General features: G+C 34.9%; 1 protein-coding gene across 1 annotated transcript in view; it reads right to left on the bottom strand.

Annotated features, from left to right (window-relative positions):
* The window catches only part of DYNC2H1 (dynein cytoplasmic 2 heavy chain 1), a 367421-nt gene that overhangs the window by 218938 nt on the left and 131187 nt on the right, over positions 1 to 17296 (bottom strand). Inside the window, exons 60-63 of the mRNA XM_061204011.1 lie at positions 15161 to 15247; positions 12647 to 12773; positions 2349 to 2490; positions 1666 to 1775 (exon numbers count right to left, since the gene is read on the bottom strand). Of these exons, the coding sequence (XP_061059994.1) occupies positions 1666 to 1775; positions 2349 to 2490; positions 12647 to 12773; positions 15161 to 15247 (466 nt within the window). The remainder of the gene's footprint in view (positions 1 to 1665; positions 1776 to 2348; positions 2491 to 12646; positions 12774 to 15160; positions 15248 to 17296) is intronic.

Consider the following 17296-nt stretch of genomic DNA (forward strand, 5'->3'; position numbering starts at 1 on the left):
ATCTAACTTCATATCACATGGTAATGTTAATGAGTAGATGTTACAGACTTGTTGTATCCAACCACACCCTCAATTACAACAGTTTATTCTAAATCTAGTCTACCTTAGAATTAAGATAGAATGTTAACCATAATGGAAAATTCATTTCAACAAAATGACTAATTACTCTAACAAACTTTTCCAAATGGTTTTGTTTTGTCATATAAATGCATATAAGTGTCTGTAAGAAACTTGGCAATATTAAATACAAAGTATACTAAGCTTGTTATTAAAATTAATTTCAAAGACAATATCCCCCAAATTCATCATGAAAGACAATTTAATTCAGAATACAAAAGTAAATATTTTCAATTACTATTATCAGTAAAAAATAAAAATTATTGTGATATATTTTTTCTAAAAGCCTCTGATTTCTTATGGAATAAAAAAGAAAAATTCTTAAACTAGTTTTTTTTTTTTAAATCTGCAAACAATTGCTTTCTTGGAGTACTGAAAAAGGAAGAAGAGGTGACTATGAAACCTTGGGAAAGGAATAACAAATATGATAAAAAGTACTAGGTTGTAATGAATTTATTTACATACACATTTAGAGTTCCAGATTTGTAATTCTAGTGTGAAAAATAATGATAAAAATGTTTAAAAAATAAATTAAAGTTTAAGCCAAATCAAATTAAAAGAAGGCAAAATTGTTTAATGTTTGTTCAACGACTTCTATGCTAGTAAGACACCAATGTATAGAGTCAAAGCATAGTCAGCTGATTAATAGGTCAAATCAAACAGAATAAATTATCCAGGAATGAACAGGGACCACAATTCATATTCACAATATGAATCTTATAATAATATAGCTTACACTGCCTAAGGAGAAGCATTTAATGTTCATATTTTCTTTGAGATTTGGAGTTATGGGATAAAGAAATGGTGTGTGGACAGAGAGAAGGGTTGTAGAGAGGAAAGAAAAACTGGTAATATAGAGTATAAACTGCTGAGATAAAAAGAACAGAAAAAAAAAACATATTTTCAAGGGGGAAACGTTATCTTCTAAATTCTGTATCAGAAAGGTAAACTAAAGTAATGGTAAAAAAATCAAACTTCATACAAAGAAATGATTTGCTTGTATACTAGATTTTGAATTTGGTTTTCACATTCACAGCTAATTAAGGTATAATTGTTTCAACTTTAAACAATTACTTTTTGGAAACATATACTATGTAAAAGAACAATTTTCCAAAATATGCACATGGTTATCTTTAACTTATAACCCAAAACTTATCCATCTTCACTTTCCATAACTTTGTAAAACAAAATGAAATAAAAGTATAAAATTTTTATTTTTAAAATATACTCTAGATGAAAGAACTATATAACCAAATGAATCAAGTATCCCTAAAACATTTCTATTATTATCAGGAAGTTCAATTTAAAATATTTTGCCATCAAAATAATACCATTTTTATTTATACTTTTATATTAAGGTAAAAAATAAATTATACTGAAAATTTTAGAGATGCTACCTGAATCACAAATGGATTTTTATTAGCAAAATATTTTTACTTTCTGTTAACTAAGACTAACTGTGAAAGCCTAAGGATTTGAAGAAGGTAGTTCATGGAGCAAGCTTCAAAAGAAACATTTCTAATGAGAAAATTAAAGTAGATTAATTACCTGTAATATAACAAGAGCATTTTCTATGGAAAGGTCATCTGATGGTAGGCCTTCACTTTTCCAAATTAACTGTTCACTTTCAGTACAAAGAAATCTCCTCAGATCAAATTCTGAAAAATTAAAGATATCAATAATACTTTACTACAATAATCTTGTGCTTGATAAAAGAAAGGGAATAAAACTATTTATAATATACTCAAACAAAAGTCCCATGGTCATTCTTAATACGCAATCCATTCTTCTGCATTTAGAATCAGAAACGAAAGAGAAAAAAAGTTTTAAAAAGTGCAAAGGAATGAAACTCAAATTATATTTCTTCTATCAAATGAATGCTTCGCAACTATAATAATTTGCGAAAACCACAAAATTCACAAAGAATTTTGGAATTCCTACATCTCATCTTACCATATGAAATTAGTATAAAAATTAATAAAATGTTTAACTGCATTCATACAACATCAAAATAATTCAGTGGTGTCAGTTTCAAAAAGAGATTTTATGGGTAGAAGAGTCATTATAATAAAGCAATTCTCAGAACATTTGTAGAATTTAGCAAATCTAAAGTAGTTATGGTATCCTTTAACTTACAGAAAATTTTCCTCATTTAAAAAAAAAGTAAAATGACAAAAATCAAAAGATGTGCTTTTTACTATATTGAAATTTAAGAATAACTAAATACAAACTTTCAAGACCAGCTGACTTGGACCATTCTACCAAACAGGTTTTTCTCAGACCCTCAGGAGCAGCAGAAAGATATGTAATAAATGCAGCAGCTAGCTGAGCTCTTTTAGGAAGAGTAGCTAATTCCTCTGTTATCTCTGCAACCTGGAAAAAAAAGGAGAGAGAGAGCAACATATGGACATGTTCTAAGATAGAAAAAAATATTGACAGCTTCACAAATTGAAGTTTTGACTATAGAAAAAATCATTTATTGGTTTAAAGTAATAACATGTCTGAACAAAATTGGCGAAATGTAAAAATACCAACAAGACCTCAGACCTTGCTGTGATATTAAAACAATGTATAAAATCCCAACATATCTGTAAAGAAGAATATATTCTGTCATTGAAATTTCCTAATAATTCTAATAAATACTGTGAATTAGCATCGCTTTGTAAAACATGATTTGGATACACAGAGTATGAGCAAAGGTAAAAAACAAAAATTAAGCATGGAGACTCTTTAATTAGAAGCATAGTGTGGCTAATGCATAAGCCTGAGCAGAAAGAGTACCAAAATAGGAATAATGAAAAGAGAAACACAGAGTTGACTGGAAGCAGGAAGATTTGAAAGTCTTCCCATGCCATGCAAAGTAGCTTCAGTTTTAACCTGCGGTAATAATGAGCCACTGAAAGTGTTTAAACAGAGCAGTGAGTGATGTAATGAGACTGGGTTTTAGAAAGATAATTCAGCTGACAAATAAGAATCAACTAATTAAAGGGTCAGATAGGAGAAAGACAAGTCAGGAGAATTCAGGTGAAAAAAGAAAAAGAAGAGCATTAAGGATGGAAGACAAATATGAGGGATATTTGCAAAGGGATACAAATTAACAGAAGGAGTCTAAAATAATCAACATATTTTTAGTTTTGATGCCTAGAAGAAGGATGCCTTATGAGACATAGGAAATAAAAGAGATTTCATACGAGAAAAGAAAATAAGTTAATTTAGACATGTATTTGAGTTCCTGAGACAGCTGAATGCCAATATCTAAGGTGTAGTTACAAATATGAATTTAAAAGTCAGCAGACTAGAAATATAGCTCTGGTCAGCATCATCATTTGGGTGATATTCTTAAGACAGGATGAGAATTCCCAGAATATTTGCAGAGAAAGGAGCTGAGGAAGAGAATACTGAGGAGGCAATCGACATTATTGGATAAGCAGATGAGGAGGATCCAGCAAAACAGGAATCTAACTGCTTAAAAAAAAACAAAAACAAAATCAAAACAAATGAACAAAAACAAGAGACAACACTTTAACAAAGTTGAAATAAGAGAGAATTTCAAACACAAATAAATAGCTGACAGTGTCAAATTCTAAGAGGACTGTCTTGGTAAAGGTAAGTCCAAAAAAGGCTCTAACAGTACTAAATTTTCCACAACTCATTTTTACCGCTACCTTTTCCTAACTGAAAGAGGAATAGGTTGCTTTGTCTAAAATCCATTCATATAAAGATATTTTGCTTAAAGATTAATTCACAGCAGAGCTTCAAGATGGCGGAGGAGTAAGACGTGGAGATCACCTTCCTCCCCACAAATACATCAGAAATACATCTACATGTGGAAAAACTCCTACAAAACACCTACTGAACGCTGGTAGAAGACCTGAGACTTCCTAAAAGGCAAGAAACTCCACATGTACCTGGGCAGGGCAAAAGAAAAAAGAAAAAACAGAGACAAAAGAATACGGATGGGACCTGCACCTCTGGGAGGGAGCTGTGAAGGAGGAAAAGTTTACATGCACTAGGAAGCCCCTTCACTGGTGGAGACAGGGTGTGGTGAGGGGGAAGCTTAGGAGTCATGGAAGAGAGCCCAGGAATAGGGGTGCAGAGGGCAAAGCGGAGAGATTCCCACACGGAGGCTTGGTGCCGACCAGCACTCACCAGCCTGAGAGGCTTGTCTGCTCACCCACCGGGACAGGTGGGGCTGGGAGTGGAGGCTCGGGTTTCAGAAGTCAGATCCCAGGGAGAGGACTGGGGTTGGCTGTGTGAACACAGCCTGCAGGGGGCTAGTGCACCTCAGCTAGCCGAGAGGGAGTCTGGGAAAATGTCTGGAACTGCCTAAGAGGCAAGACACCATTGTTTCGGGGTGCGCAAGGAGAGGGGATTCAGAGCACCATGTAAATGAGCTCCAGAGAGGCGTGCAAGCCGTGGCTATCAGCGCAGACACCAGAGATGGGCATGAGACGCTAAGGCTGCTGCTGCAGCCACCAAGAAACCTGTGTGAAAGCACAGGTCACTATCCACACCTCCCCTCCCGGGAGCCTGTGCAGCCCACCACTGCCAGGGTCCTGGGATCCAGGAACAACTTCCCAAGGAGAACACACGGCATGCCTCAGGCTGTTGCAATGTCACGCTGACCTCTGCCGCTGCAGGCTCAACCCACATTCTGTACCGCTCCCTCCCGCTGGCCTGAGTGAGCCAGAGATCCCTAATAAGCTGCTGCTTTAATCCTGTCCTGTCTGGGTGGGGAACAGATGCCCTCAGGCGACCTACAAGCAGAGGCAGGGCCAAATCCAAAGCTGAACCCCAGGAGCTGTGCAAACAAAGAAGAGAAAGGGAAATCTCTCCATGCAGCCTCAGGAGCAGCAGATAAAAACTCCACAATCAACTTGATGTACCCTGCGTCTTTGGAATACCTGAATAGACAACGAAACATCCCAAAATTGAGGCAGTGGACATCGGGAATAACTACAGACTTGGGGTTTGCTTTCTGCATCTAATTTGTCTCTGGTTTTATGTTTATCTTAGTTTAGTATTTACAGCTTATTATCACAGGTAGATTTATTTATTGATTTGGTTGACCTCTTCCTTTTTATATATATATATATATATTTTTTTTTCCTTTTTCTCCTTTTGTGAGTGTGTATGGATATGCGTCTTTGTGTAATTTTGTCTGTATAGCTTTGCTTTTATCATTTGTCTTAGGGTTCTGTGTGTCCGTTATTTTTTTTAGTATAGTTTTTAGCACTTGTTATCATTGGTGGATTTGTTTTTTGGATTGGTTGCTCTCTCTTTCTTTTTTATTTATTACTTTTTTATTTTTTTGTTTCTAATAATATTTTTCATTTTTTAATTTAATAATTAAAAATTTTTTTTTTCTTTCTTTTTTTATCTCCCTTTTCTTCTGAGCTGTGTGGCTAACAGAGTCTTGGTGTTCCAGCCAGGTGTCAGGCCTCAGCCTCTGAGGTGGGAGAGCTGAGTTCAGGACATTGGACCACCAGAGACTTCCCAGCCCCACATAATATCAAATGGCAAAAGCTCTCTCAGAGATCTCCATCTCAACGTGAAGACCCAGCTGCACTCAATGACCAGCAAGCTACAGTGCTGGACACCCTATGCCCCACATAATATCAAATGGCAAAAGCTCTCCCAGAGATCTCCATCTCAACACGAAGACCCAGCTGCACTCAATGACCAGCAAGCTACAGTGCTGGACACCCTATGCCAAACAACTGGCAACAGAGGAACACAACCCCACGCATTAGCAGAGAGGCTGCCTAAAATCATAATAAGGTCACAGACAACCCAAAACACACCAACGGACGCGGTCCTGCCCACCAGAAAGACAAGATCCAGCCTCATCCACCAGAACACAGGTACTACTCCCCTCCCCCAGGAAACCTACACAACCCACTGAACCAACCTTACCCGCTGGAGGCAGACACCAAAAACAATGGGAACTACAAACCTGCAGCCTGCGAAAAGGAGACCCCAAACACAGTAAGTTAAGCAAAACGAGAAGACAGAGAAACACACAGCAGATGAAGGAGCAAGGTAAAAACCCACCAGACCAAACAAATGAAGAGGAAATAGTCAGTCTACCTGAAAAAGAATTCAGAGTAATGATAGTAAAGATGATCCAAAGTCTTGGAAATAGAATGGAGAAAATACAAGAAACGTTTAACAAGGACCTAGAAGAACTGAAGAGCAAACAAACAATGATGAACAACACAATAAATGAAATTAAAAATTCTCTAGAAGGAATCAATAGCAGAATAACTGAGGCAGAAGAACAGATAAGGGACCTGGAAGTTAAAAGAGTGGAAATAACTGTTGCAGAGCAGAATAAAGAAAAAAGAATGAAAAGAATTGAAGACAGTCTCAGAGACCTCTGGGACAACATTAGATGCACCAACATTCGAATTATAGGGGTCCCAGAAGAAGAAGAGAAAATATTTGAAGAGATTATAGTTGAAAACTTCCCGAATATGGGAAAGGAAATAGTCAATCAAGTCCAGGAAGCACAGAGAGTCCCATACAGGATAAATCCAAGGAAAAATATGCCAGGACACATATTAATCAAACTATCAAAAATGAAATACAAATAAAAAATATTAAAAGCAGCAAGGGAAAAGCAAAGAATAACATACAAGGGAATCCCCATAAGGTTAACAGCTGATCTTTCAGCAGAAACTCTGCAAGCCAGAAGGGAGTGGCAGGACATATTTAAAGTGATGAGAGAAAAACCTACAACCAAGATTACTATACCCAGCAAGGATATCATTCAGATTCAATGGAGAAATTAAAACCTTTATAGACAAGCAAAAGCTAAGAGCATTCAGCACCACCAAACCAGTTTTACAACAAATCCTAAAGGAACTTCTCTAGGCAGGAAACACAAGAGAAGGAAAAAAACCTACAATAACCCAAAACAATTAAGAAAATGGTAACAGGAACACACATATTGATAACTACCTTAAATGTAAATAGATTACATGCTCCAACCAAAACACACAGACGCCTGAATGGATACAAAAACAAGGCCCATATACATGCAGTCTACAATAGACCCACTTCAGACCTAGGGACACATACAGACTGAAAGTGAGGGGATGGAAAAAGATATTCCATGCAAATGCAAATCAAACGGAAGCTGGAGGAGCAATTCTCATATCAGACAAAATAGACTTTAAAATAAAGACAATTACAAGAGACAAAAAAGGACACTACATAATGATCAAGGGATCAATCCAAGAAGAAGATATAAATATTGTAAATATTTCTGCCCCCAACAAAGGAGCACCTCAATACTTAAGGCAAATACTAACAGCTATAAACGGAAAAATCAACAGTAACACAATCATAGTAGGGGACTTTAACACCCCACTTTCACCAATGGATAGATCATCCAAAATGAAAATAAATAAGGAAACACAAGCTTTAAATGATACCTTAAACAAGATGGACTTAATTGATATTTAAAGGACATTCCATCCAAAAACAACAGAATACTCTTTCTTCTCAAGTGCTCATGGAATATTCTCCAGGATAGATCATACCTTGGGTCACAAATCAAGCCTTGGTAAATTTAAGAAAACTGAAATCGTATCAAGTATCTTTTCCGACCACAACGCTATGAGACTAGATATCAATTACAGGAAAATTTCTGTAAAAAATACAAACACATGAAGGCTAAACAATACACTACTAAATAACCAAGAGATGACTGAAGAAATCAAAGAAAAATACCTAGAAACAAGTGACAATGCAAACACAACGACCCAAAATCTAGGGAATGCAGCAAAAGCAGTTCTAAGAGGGAAGTATATAGCAATACAATCTTACCTCAAGAAACAAGAAATATCTCAAACAACCAACCTAAACTTACACCTTAAGCAATTAGAGAAAGAAGAACAAAAAAATCCCAAAGTTAGCAGAAGGAAAGGAATCATAAATATCAGATTAGAAATAAATGAAAAAGAAATGGAGAAAAAAATAGCTAAGATCAATAAAACTAAAAGCTGGTTCTTTTAGAAGATAAACAAAATTGATAAACCACTAGCCAGACTCATCAAGAAAAAAAGGGAGAAGACTCAAATCAACAGAATTAGAAATGGAGAAGGAGAAGTAACAGCTGACACTGAAGAAATACAAAGGATCATGAGAGATTACTACAAGCAACTATATGCCAATAATATGGACAACCTGGAAGAAATGAACAAATTCTTAGAAAAGCACAACCTCCCAAGACTGAACCAGGAAGAAATAGAAAATATAAACAGACCAATCCAAGCACTGAAATTGAAACTGTGATTAAAAATCTTCCAACAAACAAAAGCCCAGGACCAGATGGCTTCACAGGTGAATTCTATCAAACATTTAGAGAAGAGCTAACACCTATCCTTCTCAAACTCTTCCAAAATATTGCAGAGGGAGGAACACTCCTAAACTCATCGTACGAGGCCACCATCACCCTGACACCAAAACCAAAGATGTCATCAAAAAAGATAATTACAGGCCAATATCACTGATGAACATAGATGCAAAAATCCTCAACAAAATACTAGCAAACAGAATCCAGCAGCACATTAAAAGGATCATACACCATGATCAAGTGGGGTTTATCCCAGGAATGCAAGGATTCTTCAATATAAGCAAATCAATCAATGTGATAAACCATATTAACGAACTGAAGGAGAAAAACCATATGATCATCTCAATAGACGCAGAAAAAGCTTTTGACAAAATTCAACACCCACTTATGATAAAAACTCTACAGAACATAGGCATAGTGGGAACTTACCTCAACATAAAAAAGGCCATATATGACAAACCCACAGCCAACATCGTTCTCAATGGTGAAAAACTGAAACCATATCCACTAAGATCAGGTGCAAGACAAGGTTGCCCACTCTCACCACTATTATTCAACATAGTTTTGGAAGTTTTAGCCACAGCAATCAGAGAAAAAAAAGAAATGAATCCAAATCGGAAAAGAAGACGTAAAACTGTCACTGTTGGCAGATGACATGATACTATTCATAGAGAATCACAATGATGTTACCAGAAAACTACTAGAGCTGATCAATGAATGTGGTAAAGTAGCAGGATACAAAATTAATGCACAGATATCTCTTGCATTCCTATACACTAATGATGAAAAATCTGAAAGAGAAATTAAGGAAACACTTACATTTACCACTGCAACAAAAAGAATAAAATACCTAGGAATAAACCTACTTAAGGAGACAAAAGACCTGTATGCAGAAAATTATAAGACACTGATGAAAGAAATTAAAGATGATACAAATAGATGGAGAGATATACCATGTTCTTGGATTGGAAGAATCAACATTGTGAAAATGACTCTACTACCCAAAGCAATCTACAGATTCAATGCAATCCCTATCAAACTACCACTGGCATTTTTCACAGAACTAGAACAAAAAATTTCACAATTTGTACGGAAACACAAAAGACCCCGAATAGCCAAAGCAATCTTGAGAACGAAAAATGGAGCTGGAGGAATCAGGCTCCCTGACGTCAGACGATACTACAAAGCTACAGAAATCAAGACAGTAATGTACTGGCACAAAAACAGAAATACAGATCAATGGAACAGGATAGAAAGCCCAGAGATAAACCCATGCACATATGGTCACCTTATCTTTGATAAAGGAGGCAAGCATACACAGTGGAGAAAAGACAGCCTCTTCAATAAGTGGTGCTGGGAAAACTGGACAGGTACATGTAAAAGTATGAAATGAGAACACTCCCTGACACCATACACAAAAATAAACTCAAAGTGGATTAAAGACCTAAATGTAAGGCCAGACACTATCAAACTCTTAGAGGAAACCATAGGCAGAACACTCTATGACATAAATCACAGCAAGATCCTTTTTGACCCAGCTCCTAGAGAAATGGAAATAAAACAAAAATAAACAAATGGGACCTAAGGAAACTGAAAAGCTTTTGCACAGCAAAGGAAACCATAAACAAGACCAAAAGACAACCCTCAGAATGGGAGAAAATATTTGCAAATGAAGCAACTGACAAAGGATTAATCTCCAAGATTTACAAGCAGCTCATGCAGCTCAATAACAAAAAAGCAAACAACCCAATCCAAAAATGGGAAGAACACCTAAATAGACATTTCTCCAAAGAAGATATACAGATTGCCAACAAACATATGAAAGAATGCTCAACATCATTAATCATTAGAGAAATGCAAATCAAAACTACAATGAGATATCTTCTCACACCGGTCAGAATGGCCATCATCAAAAAATCTAGAAACAATAAATGCTGGAGAGGGTGTGGAGAAAAAGGAACACTCTTGCACTGTTGGTGGGAATGTAAATTGATACAGCCACTATGGAGAACAGTATGGAGGTTCCTTAAAAAACTACAAATAGAACTACCATATGACCCAGCAATCCCACTACTGGGCATATACCCTGAGAAAACCATAATTCAGAAAGAGTCATGTACCAAAATATTCATTGCAGCTCTGTTTACAATAGCCAGGACATGGAAGCAACCTAGGTGTCCATCATCGGATGAATGGATAAAGAAGATGTGGCACATATATACAATGGAATATTACTCAGCCATAAAAAGAAATGAAATGGAGGTATTTGTAATGAGGTGGATGGAGTTAGAGTCTGTCATACAGAGTGAAGTAAGTCAGAAAGAGAAAAAGAAATACAGTATGTTAACACATATATATGGAATCTAAGGAAAAAAGAAAAAAGGTCATGAAGAACCTAGTGGCAAGACGGGAATAAAGACACAGACTTACTAGAGAATGGACTTGAGGATATGGGGAGGGGGAGGGGTGAGATGTGACAGGGTGAGAGAGTGTCATGGACATATATACACTACCAAATGTAAAATAGATAGCTAGTGGGAAGCAGCCGCATAGCACAGGGAGATCAGCTCAGTGCTTTGTGACCACCTAGAGGGGTGGGATTGGGAGTGTGGGAGGGAGGGAGATGCAAGAGGGAAGAGATATGGGAACATATGTATATGTATAACTGATTCACTTTGTTATAAAGCAGAAACTAACACACCATTGTAAAGCAATTATACTTCAATAAAGATAAAAAAAAAAAAAAAGAGTCATGTACCAAAATGTTCATTGCAGCTCTATTTACAATAGCCAGGACATGGAAGCAACCTAAGTGTCCATCATCGGATGAATGGATAAAGAAGATGTGGCACATATATACAATGGAATATTACTCAGCCATAAAAAGAAACGAAATGGAGGTATTTGTAGTGAGGTGGATGGACCTAGAGTCTGTCATACAGAGTGAAGTAAGTCAGAAAGAGAAAAACAAATACAGTATGCTAACACATATATATGGAATCTAAGGAAAAAAAAAAAAAAGGTCATGAAGAACCTAGTGGCAAGACAGGAATAAAGACACAGACCTACTAGAGAATGGACTTGAAGATATGGGGAGGGGGAAGGGTAAGATGTGACAAAGAGAGAGAGTGGCATGGACATATATTCACTACCAAACGTAAAATAGATAGGTAGTGGGAAGCAACCGCATAGCACAGGGAGATCAGCTCTGTGCTTTGTGACCACCTAAAGGTGTGGGATAGGGAGGGCGGGAGGGAGGGAGATGCAAGAGGGAAGAGATATGGGAACATATGTATATGTATAACTGATTCATTTTGTTATAAAGCAGAAACTAACACACCATTGTAAAGCAATTATACTCCAATAAAGATGTTAAAAAAAAAAACAAAAAGAGACATGTACCTCAATGTTCATTGCCGCACCATTTACAATAGACAGGACATGGAAGCAACCTAAGTGTCCATCAACAGATGAATGGATACAGAAGATGTGGCATATATATACAATGTAATATTACTCAGGCATAAAAAGAAATGAAACTGCGTTATTTGTAATGAGGTGGATGGACATAGATACTGTCATACAGAGTGAAGTAAGTCAGAAAGAGAAAACAAATACCATATGCTAACACACGTATATGGAATCTTAAAAAAATGGTTCTGAAGAATCTAGGGGCAGGAAAGGAATAAAGACGCAGACATAGAGAATGGACTTGAGGGCACAGGGAGTGGGAAGAGTAAGCTGGGATGAAGTGATAGAGTGGCATGGACATATATACACTACCAAATGTAAAATAGATAGCTAGTGGGAAGCAGCCACATAGCACAGGGAGATCAGCTCTGTGCTTTGTGTCCACCTAGAGTGGTGGGATAGGGAGGGTGGGAGGGAGCTGCAAGCAGGAGGAGATATGGGGATATATGTATATGTATAGCTGATTCACTTTGTTATAAAGCAGAAACTAACTCACCATTGTAAAGCAATTATACTCCAATAAAGATGTGAAAAAAAAAAGATTAATTCACATCATGGCCATTAATATCTAGATAATTTATCCTAAGCCGGCTGAAATTTAATGGATATTTTTTCATTTTTGTTAACAAATAAATTATCTTACACATTTCCTGTGTTTTAAACAATGCCTCTTTATGACCTCTCTCTCAAACAAACCTGTGTATTCCATCTCTTGTGTTCTCTATCAAGCTGATTAATCAAGACTTCTGCAGCTTTAATTGTTTCTTGTGCTTTGCTTACTTCAGCTTCAAGTTTGGCAGCTTCTGAAGTCCTGCTCTGAAATCTATGAAAACATTAAAATTTAATTAAAGACAACCGGATTTAAGATAGATTTAATTAAATTATGCTTATATAGTAAAGTGAACTTTTATACAATAATTTAATTAACTGTAACATTGATAATATTTGCATATAAAATATCATTAATGTAAGAGACACAATACCAACGCATACATTTAAAGGGGAACATTGTCACGGGGCCTTGATGTCCTACTACATTATGTATAAACTTATTAATGTGACATTCAAAGGCCCAGTCATAATATTGATCTATCTTTTCAGTTTTATTTCATTTTACTCAGTTCAGTAAAACTATATGTCAACATCTGAAGAATTTTATATTCTCAGAAAATGCCCTTTTATCTGCTGTGCCCTTCAACAGGATGCTCCATTTGCCTAGAATACTTTCCAGCTCCTTCCTTACCCCTACCTCACCCCTCACTCTAACTCCCTCAAATATATACCTATCAAAAATATAAATAAAATCTTAAAACTCACCTGAAATATTCAGCCCATTAGATATGTTCTCTCCCTATGTGCCCATTTGCCAAAGTTTAAAACTTTTAAATTATTTTCCTTAAAAATACTTGTACATATATATTAGTTTATTAAATATAATAGTAATATTCCTATTACTTAGTCCTTCAACAAATATGTAAGTGCCTTCAAAATGCCCAGGATTCTGCCAATTCTCAGAACAGTTCAAAATAAGTATTACAATTCTCATTTTATAAATATGGAGACTTACATCCAAACAGATTATTGCACAGGTCTCCCCAATAGTAAGCAGAGGACCTAAAATTCATATATGGGTGTGTCTGATATTAAGTTCCAGGCATTTTACAGTACTTTTATTGCCTCTCTAAGTGCTCTGTTCCTCCCTTCCCTAGACCTAAGACTCTAGGAGTCACTTGTCCAAAATGGTAGACACATATGGCTGTCTAAATTTAAAGTAATTAAAACTAAATAAAATGAAAAATTCAATTCCTCAGTCACATTATTCACAAGGTCTTCAGTCATATTATTCAGAAGGTTTTCATAATAATCCTTCCAAAACAGTGGTAGTATGGTGTAGTGACTAAGAAAAGGAACTTTATGGAATCAGACAAATATAAGATCTAATGCTTGCTTAGTCATTTACTAACTGCTCAACTTAGGCAAATAAATCTTTCCAATCTTTAGCTTCCTAATCTGCAAAATGTAAGAATATCCACCTCTCAGTGTTGTTTTAAGTATTAAAAAAGATGAATATGTAAAGTGCCTAGGACAACACCTGACAATGCAAATGACTAACAAATGGAGTCAAACATTGGTATCATAAGCTAACCACTCAATAAATATTTGACAATTATCTGAGTATTATTAAGTACTGATTCTGAGCATGTAACACTGAAAAGAATATATTATTTTCCTTATACTTCTCTAATTATAGCTGGAAGGAAATTACGTGATTTCATTTCTGTATGTCTAACATAAAAAACATTCAGGAATATTAAAAACATTGAATTTATGGGTTTGAAGATTTTTTTATTTGTTTTTTCTCTATAAATAAATATATATAAATGTAAATAGAGATAACTGTTTCCTAACTCAATATAGAAAAAAATTTCATAGTTTTTAGTCTGATGAATTTTTTTCTTGGTGCAATAATTTGTATTTCTTCCATAAGAAAAAAAAGGAAACATAACACACCACTTAAAGAAAAAATGTGTTTATAGAAAAGTTTTAGTCTCATAAAACTGAAAGCAAGTGATAACATGCTAGATTTAATGACACATTCTCCAGTTTTGTAATCTTCACAATTCTTAAAGGAAAATGCTTCCACATTTATAATAATTCCCATACCAATATTTTCTATCCTATATTAAAAAGCAATCACAGGAACACAGAGGTACATGAAAGGTTTTAAGATTAATCACATTCATAAATGGTTCTTAAATTTGAGAATAATATTTGCATGAAGGAATATTTTTTAATACCAAAAAGGGCAAAGTTAAAAAGATAAAAATTTTTTAACATGATCATATACCTCTGGAAAGACTATGGAATAGGTGGTCCTATAGCATCATCTGAAATAAAGGAGTCTAAAATTTTGAAGTCAAAATAATAAAAAAATGGGAATACCAAATGTAAACACTCCCAGCATTAACACATTACATTCAATTCTTCCTGCTCAATTTTCCAATGCTTGGGAATACAGAAACTTAAAATATTTTTGTTCTTATTAATTTTTTTAAAAAAGGAAGACATTCTATATTATTTTACATCCTTCCCCTTTTTGGAGTGAGATACCAAAAAATTAAGACTGATTATAACTAAGATTTTCAAAATTTAAGTATTAGTTGAGGTATGTTTTCAAATATTCAAAATACATTTCAAAACTTAACTTACTTTTCTTTGAGTTCTGACACTTTTTGACCAACAGAATTAAGAAGCTCCTCTAGTTTCCTTTTTCTGTCTTCAGTTTTCCGCAGATTTCTAAAATATAATTCAATTTTAAAGGTCATTCTACTTTAGTTATCAACAAAAAGCTGCAACAGCACCTTAAAATGTAATCATGCAGTAAATAAATGACAATGAAAACTGTCAATAATTCAGCAGTTATAATACCTTCACTTAGAATTTGATTTGAAAAGCAATGCTATAATTAAAAGTGTATTCTCTGACCTAACCATACCACTTCCAGGAATCTATATTTTAAACACTTGTGCCCATAGATTTCTAGATAAAAATGGAAGAGTAAAAGTATTCACTTATCTTCTATCCCTTCTAAAATCCGACTAAAATGAAACCAAGGGAATAAATTAAAACATACACGCACAAGAATAAAGACAATGAAAGAGAAAAGTATTACGAAGTAGTAATTTTAATAAAATCTTGAAAGGTGATAACTGACATACCAAAATGCAAAAGGGCAAAAGTTAAATGACTGCAGGAAGATAGGTGAAAAGAAGTATTCAAAAATGTTCAGGAAATGTAGACAACAGGTACCTCTGAAGAAAATAATAGAGCTAAATACAGAAGATTGCTTAATAATTGATAACATAACGTTTGACCTCAGATTCCCTCCTGCATTGAGAGCAGACTAGCCTCTTCATACATCCCTGAAAGTCAAACCTTATGCCCCTTACCCACCACCAACCACCCCTACTTAATCCCTAGGCAGAAGATATTAGGATTCTTCTAGAGAAATGACTGGCTTACCCCTCTCAAAAATACCCACAAATATTGAGAGGTTGTCATCAAATGGCCGGTCCACACTGCCATGCACTGCTGGGCATTTGTGCATTGCACAAATCAACTTGAGTTTTTGTCAAAACACAGATTACAAGGTCTTATTCCCCAGCATATCTGATTCAATAAGCCTTGATGGAGATCAAAAATTTGCTCTTTTAACAATTTCCCAGGTAACATTGATGCTGCTGGTTCAGGGACCACACTTTGAGAACTACTACAATAGAATAAGGCCTTCAAAATCATGAGATTAATCTATTTCTAGTCTAGTATTTTAAACCCAGCCCAATTATGATCACATATAATAGTATAATACAGATAATTTTAGACATGCAAATCTCAAAATATTTTTCATCCCATATAACCTTGCTTAAGAAGCTACTATGGAGGATGTGTTCCAGAAAAATGAGGGACTAAACTAAGAAAAAGAAAGACAAAGACCCAAAATAAGAGAATATGATCAGAAAATAGACAAATATAACCCCAGAATAATGGTGAAAAGCAATCTCAAGATAACTTAAGCTGTAGACTGCAGGCCTAGGGAAGAACTAACCCACCTTGAGGAGGACAAAAGGCTCTAAGTAGGAGAGTACTAAGAAAAAATTAAATAGAACACATAGATTCCAAATACATTTTAGGGTCTGACAAAAAGACTGTGGATAAATATGTGATACATAAACAGAAAAAAAATAATCAATTGAAAAAATAAGGCAATTATTAAGCATAACAAAAGGTACACAAGAAAGGAAATATACTCATAAAACATGATATGTCTAAGCTGTAAAAAATATTTATATAATCAAAATATATAATCATATTTAATATGATTTAGCACAAACATTTCATGTAATTATATTAAAAAAATAAGAAACTTAGGCAGCTAAAAATCTCCTTGTGTAGAGTAAGAAGTAATAGATAATTTCAAAAGTTGAATGATCATGAACATCACATATCTTTTAGTCTGCATTTAGAACAAATGAGATAAAATACAATACTAACTTAGTAACAATAGCAAATTAAAAGCTTAAGCCCCAAAAGTAAATCGTTAAATTTTCCCCACACCTGCCAGATAATGTTTTGGAAATTATATATTAAAAGTTTCCTAAAACTTAGAGAAAAAAAATATAAAAGCTCTAAATTTCTAAAATCTACTTTTTGTACTTTGACAGTATTCCTTCACAAAATTTTGGCTCTTTCTAAAGGAACTTCTACAACTTATCTTTCCAACAACTTAACAGAGGAGGAAAAAAGTGAGTTGATTCTGCTATCCATCTTTTAATTGCTTTTTCTTTT

This window comes from Eubalaena glacialis, chromosome 10, assembly GCF_028564815.1.
Source record: "Eubalaena glacialis isolate mEubGla1 chromosome 10, mEubGla1.1.hap2.+ XY, whole genome shotgun sequence".
NCBI lineage: Eukaryota > Metazoa > Chordata > Mammalia > Artiodactyla > Balaenidae > Eubalaena > Eubalaena glacialis.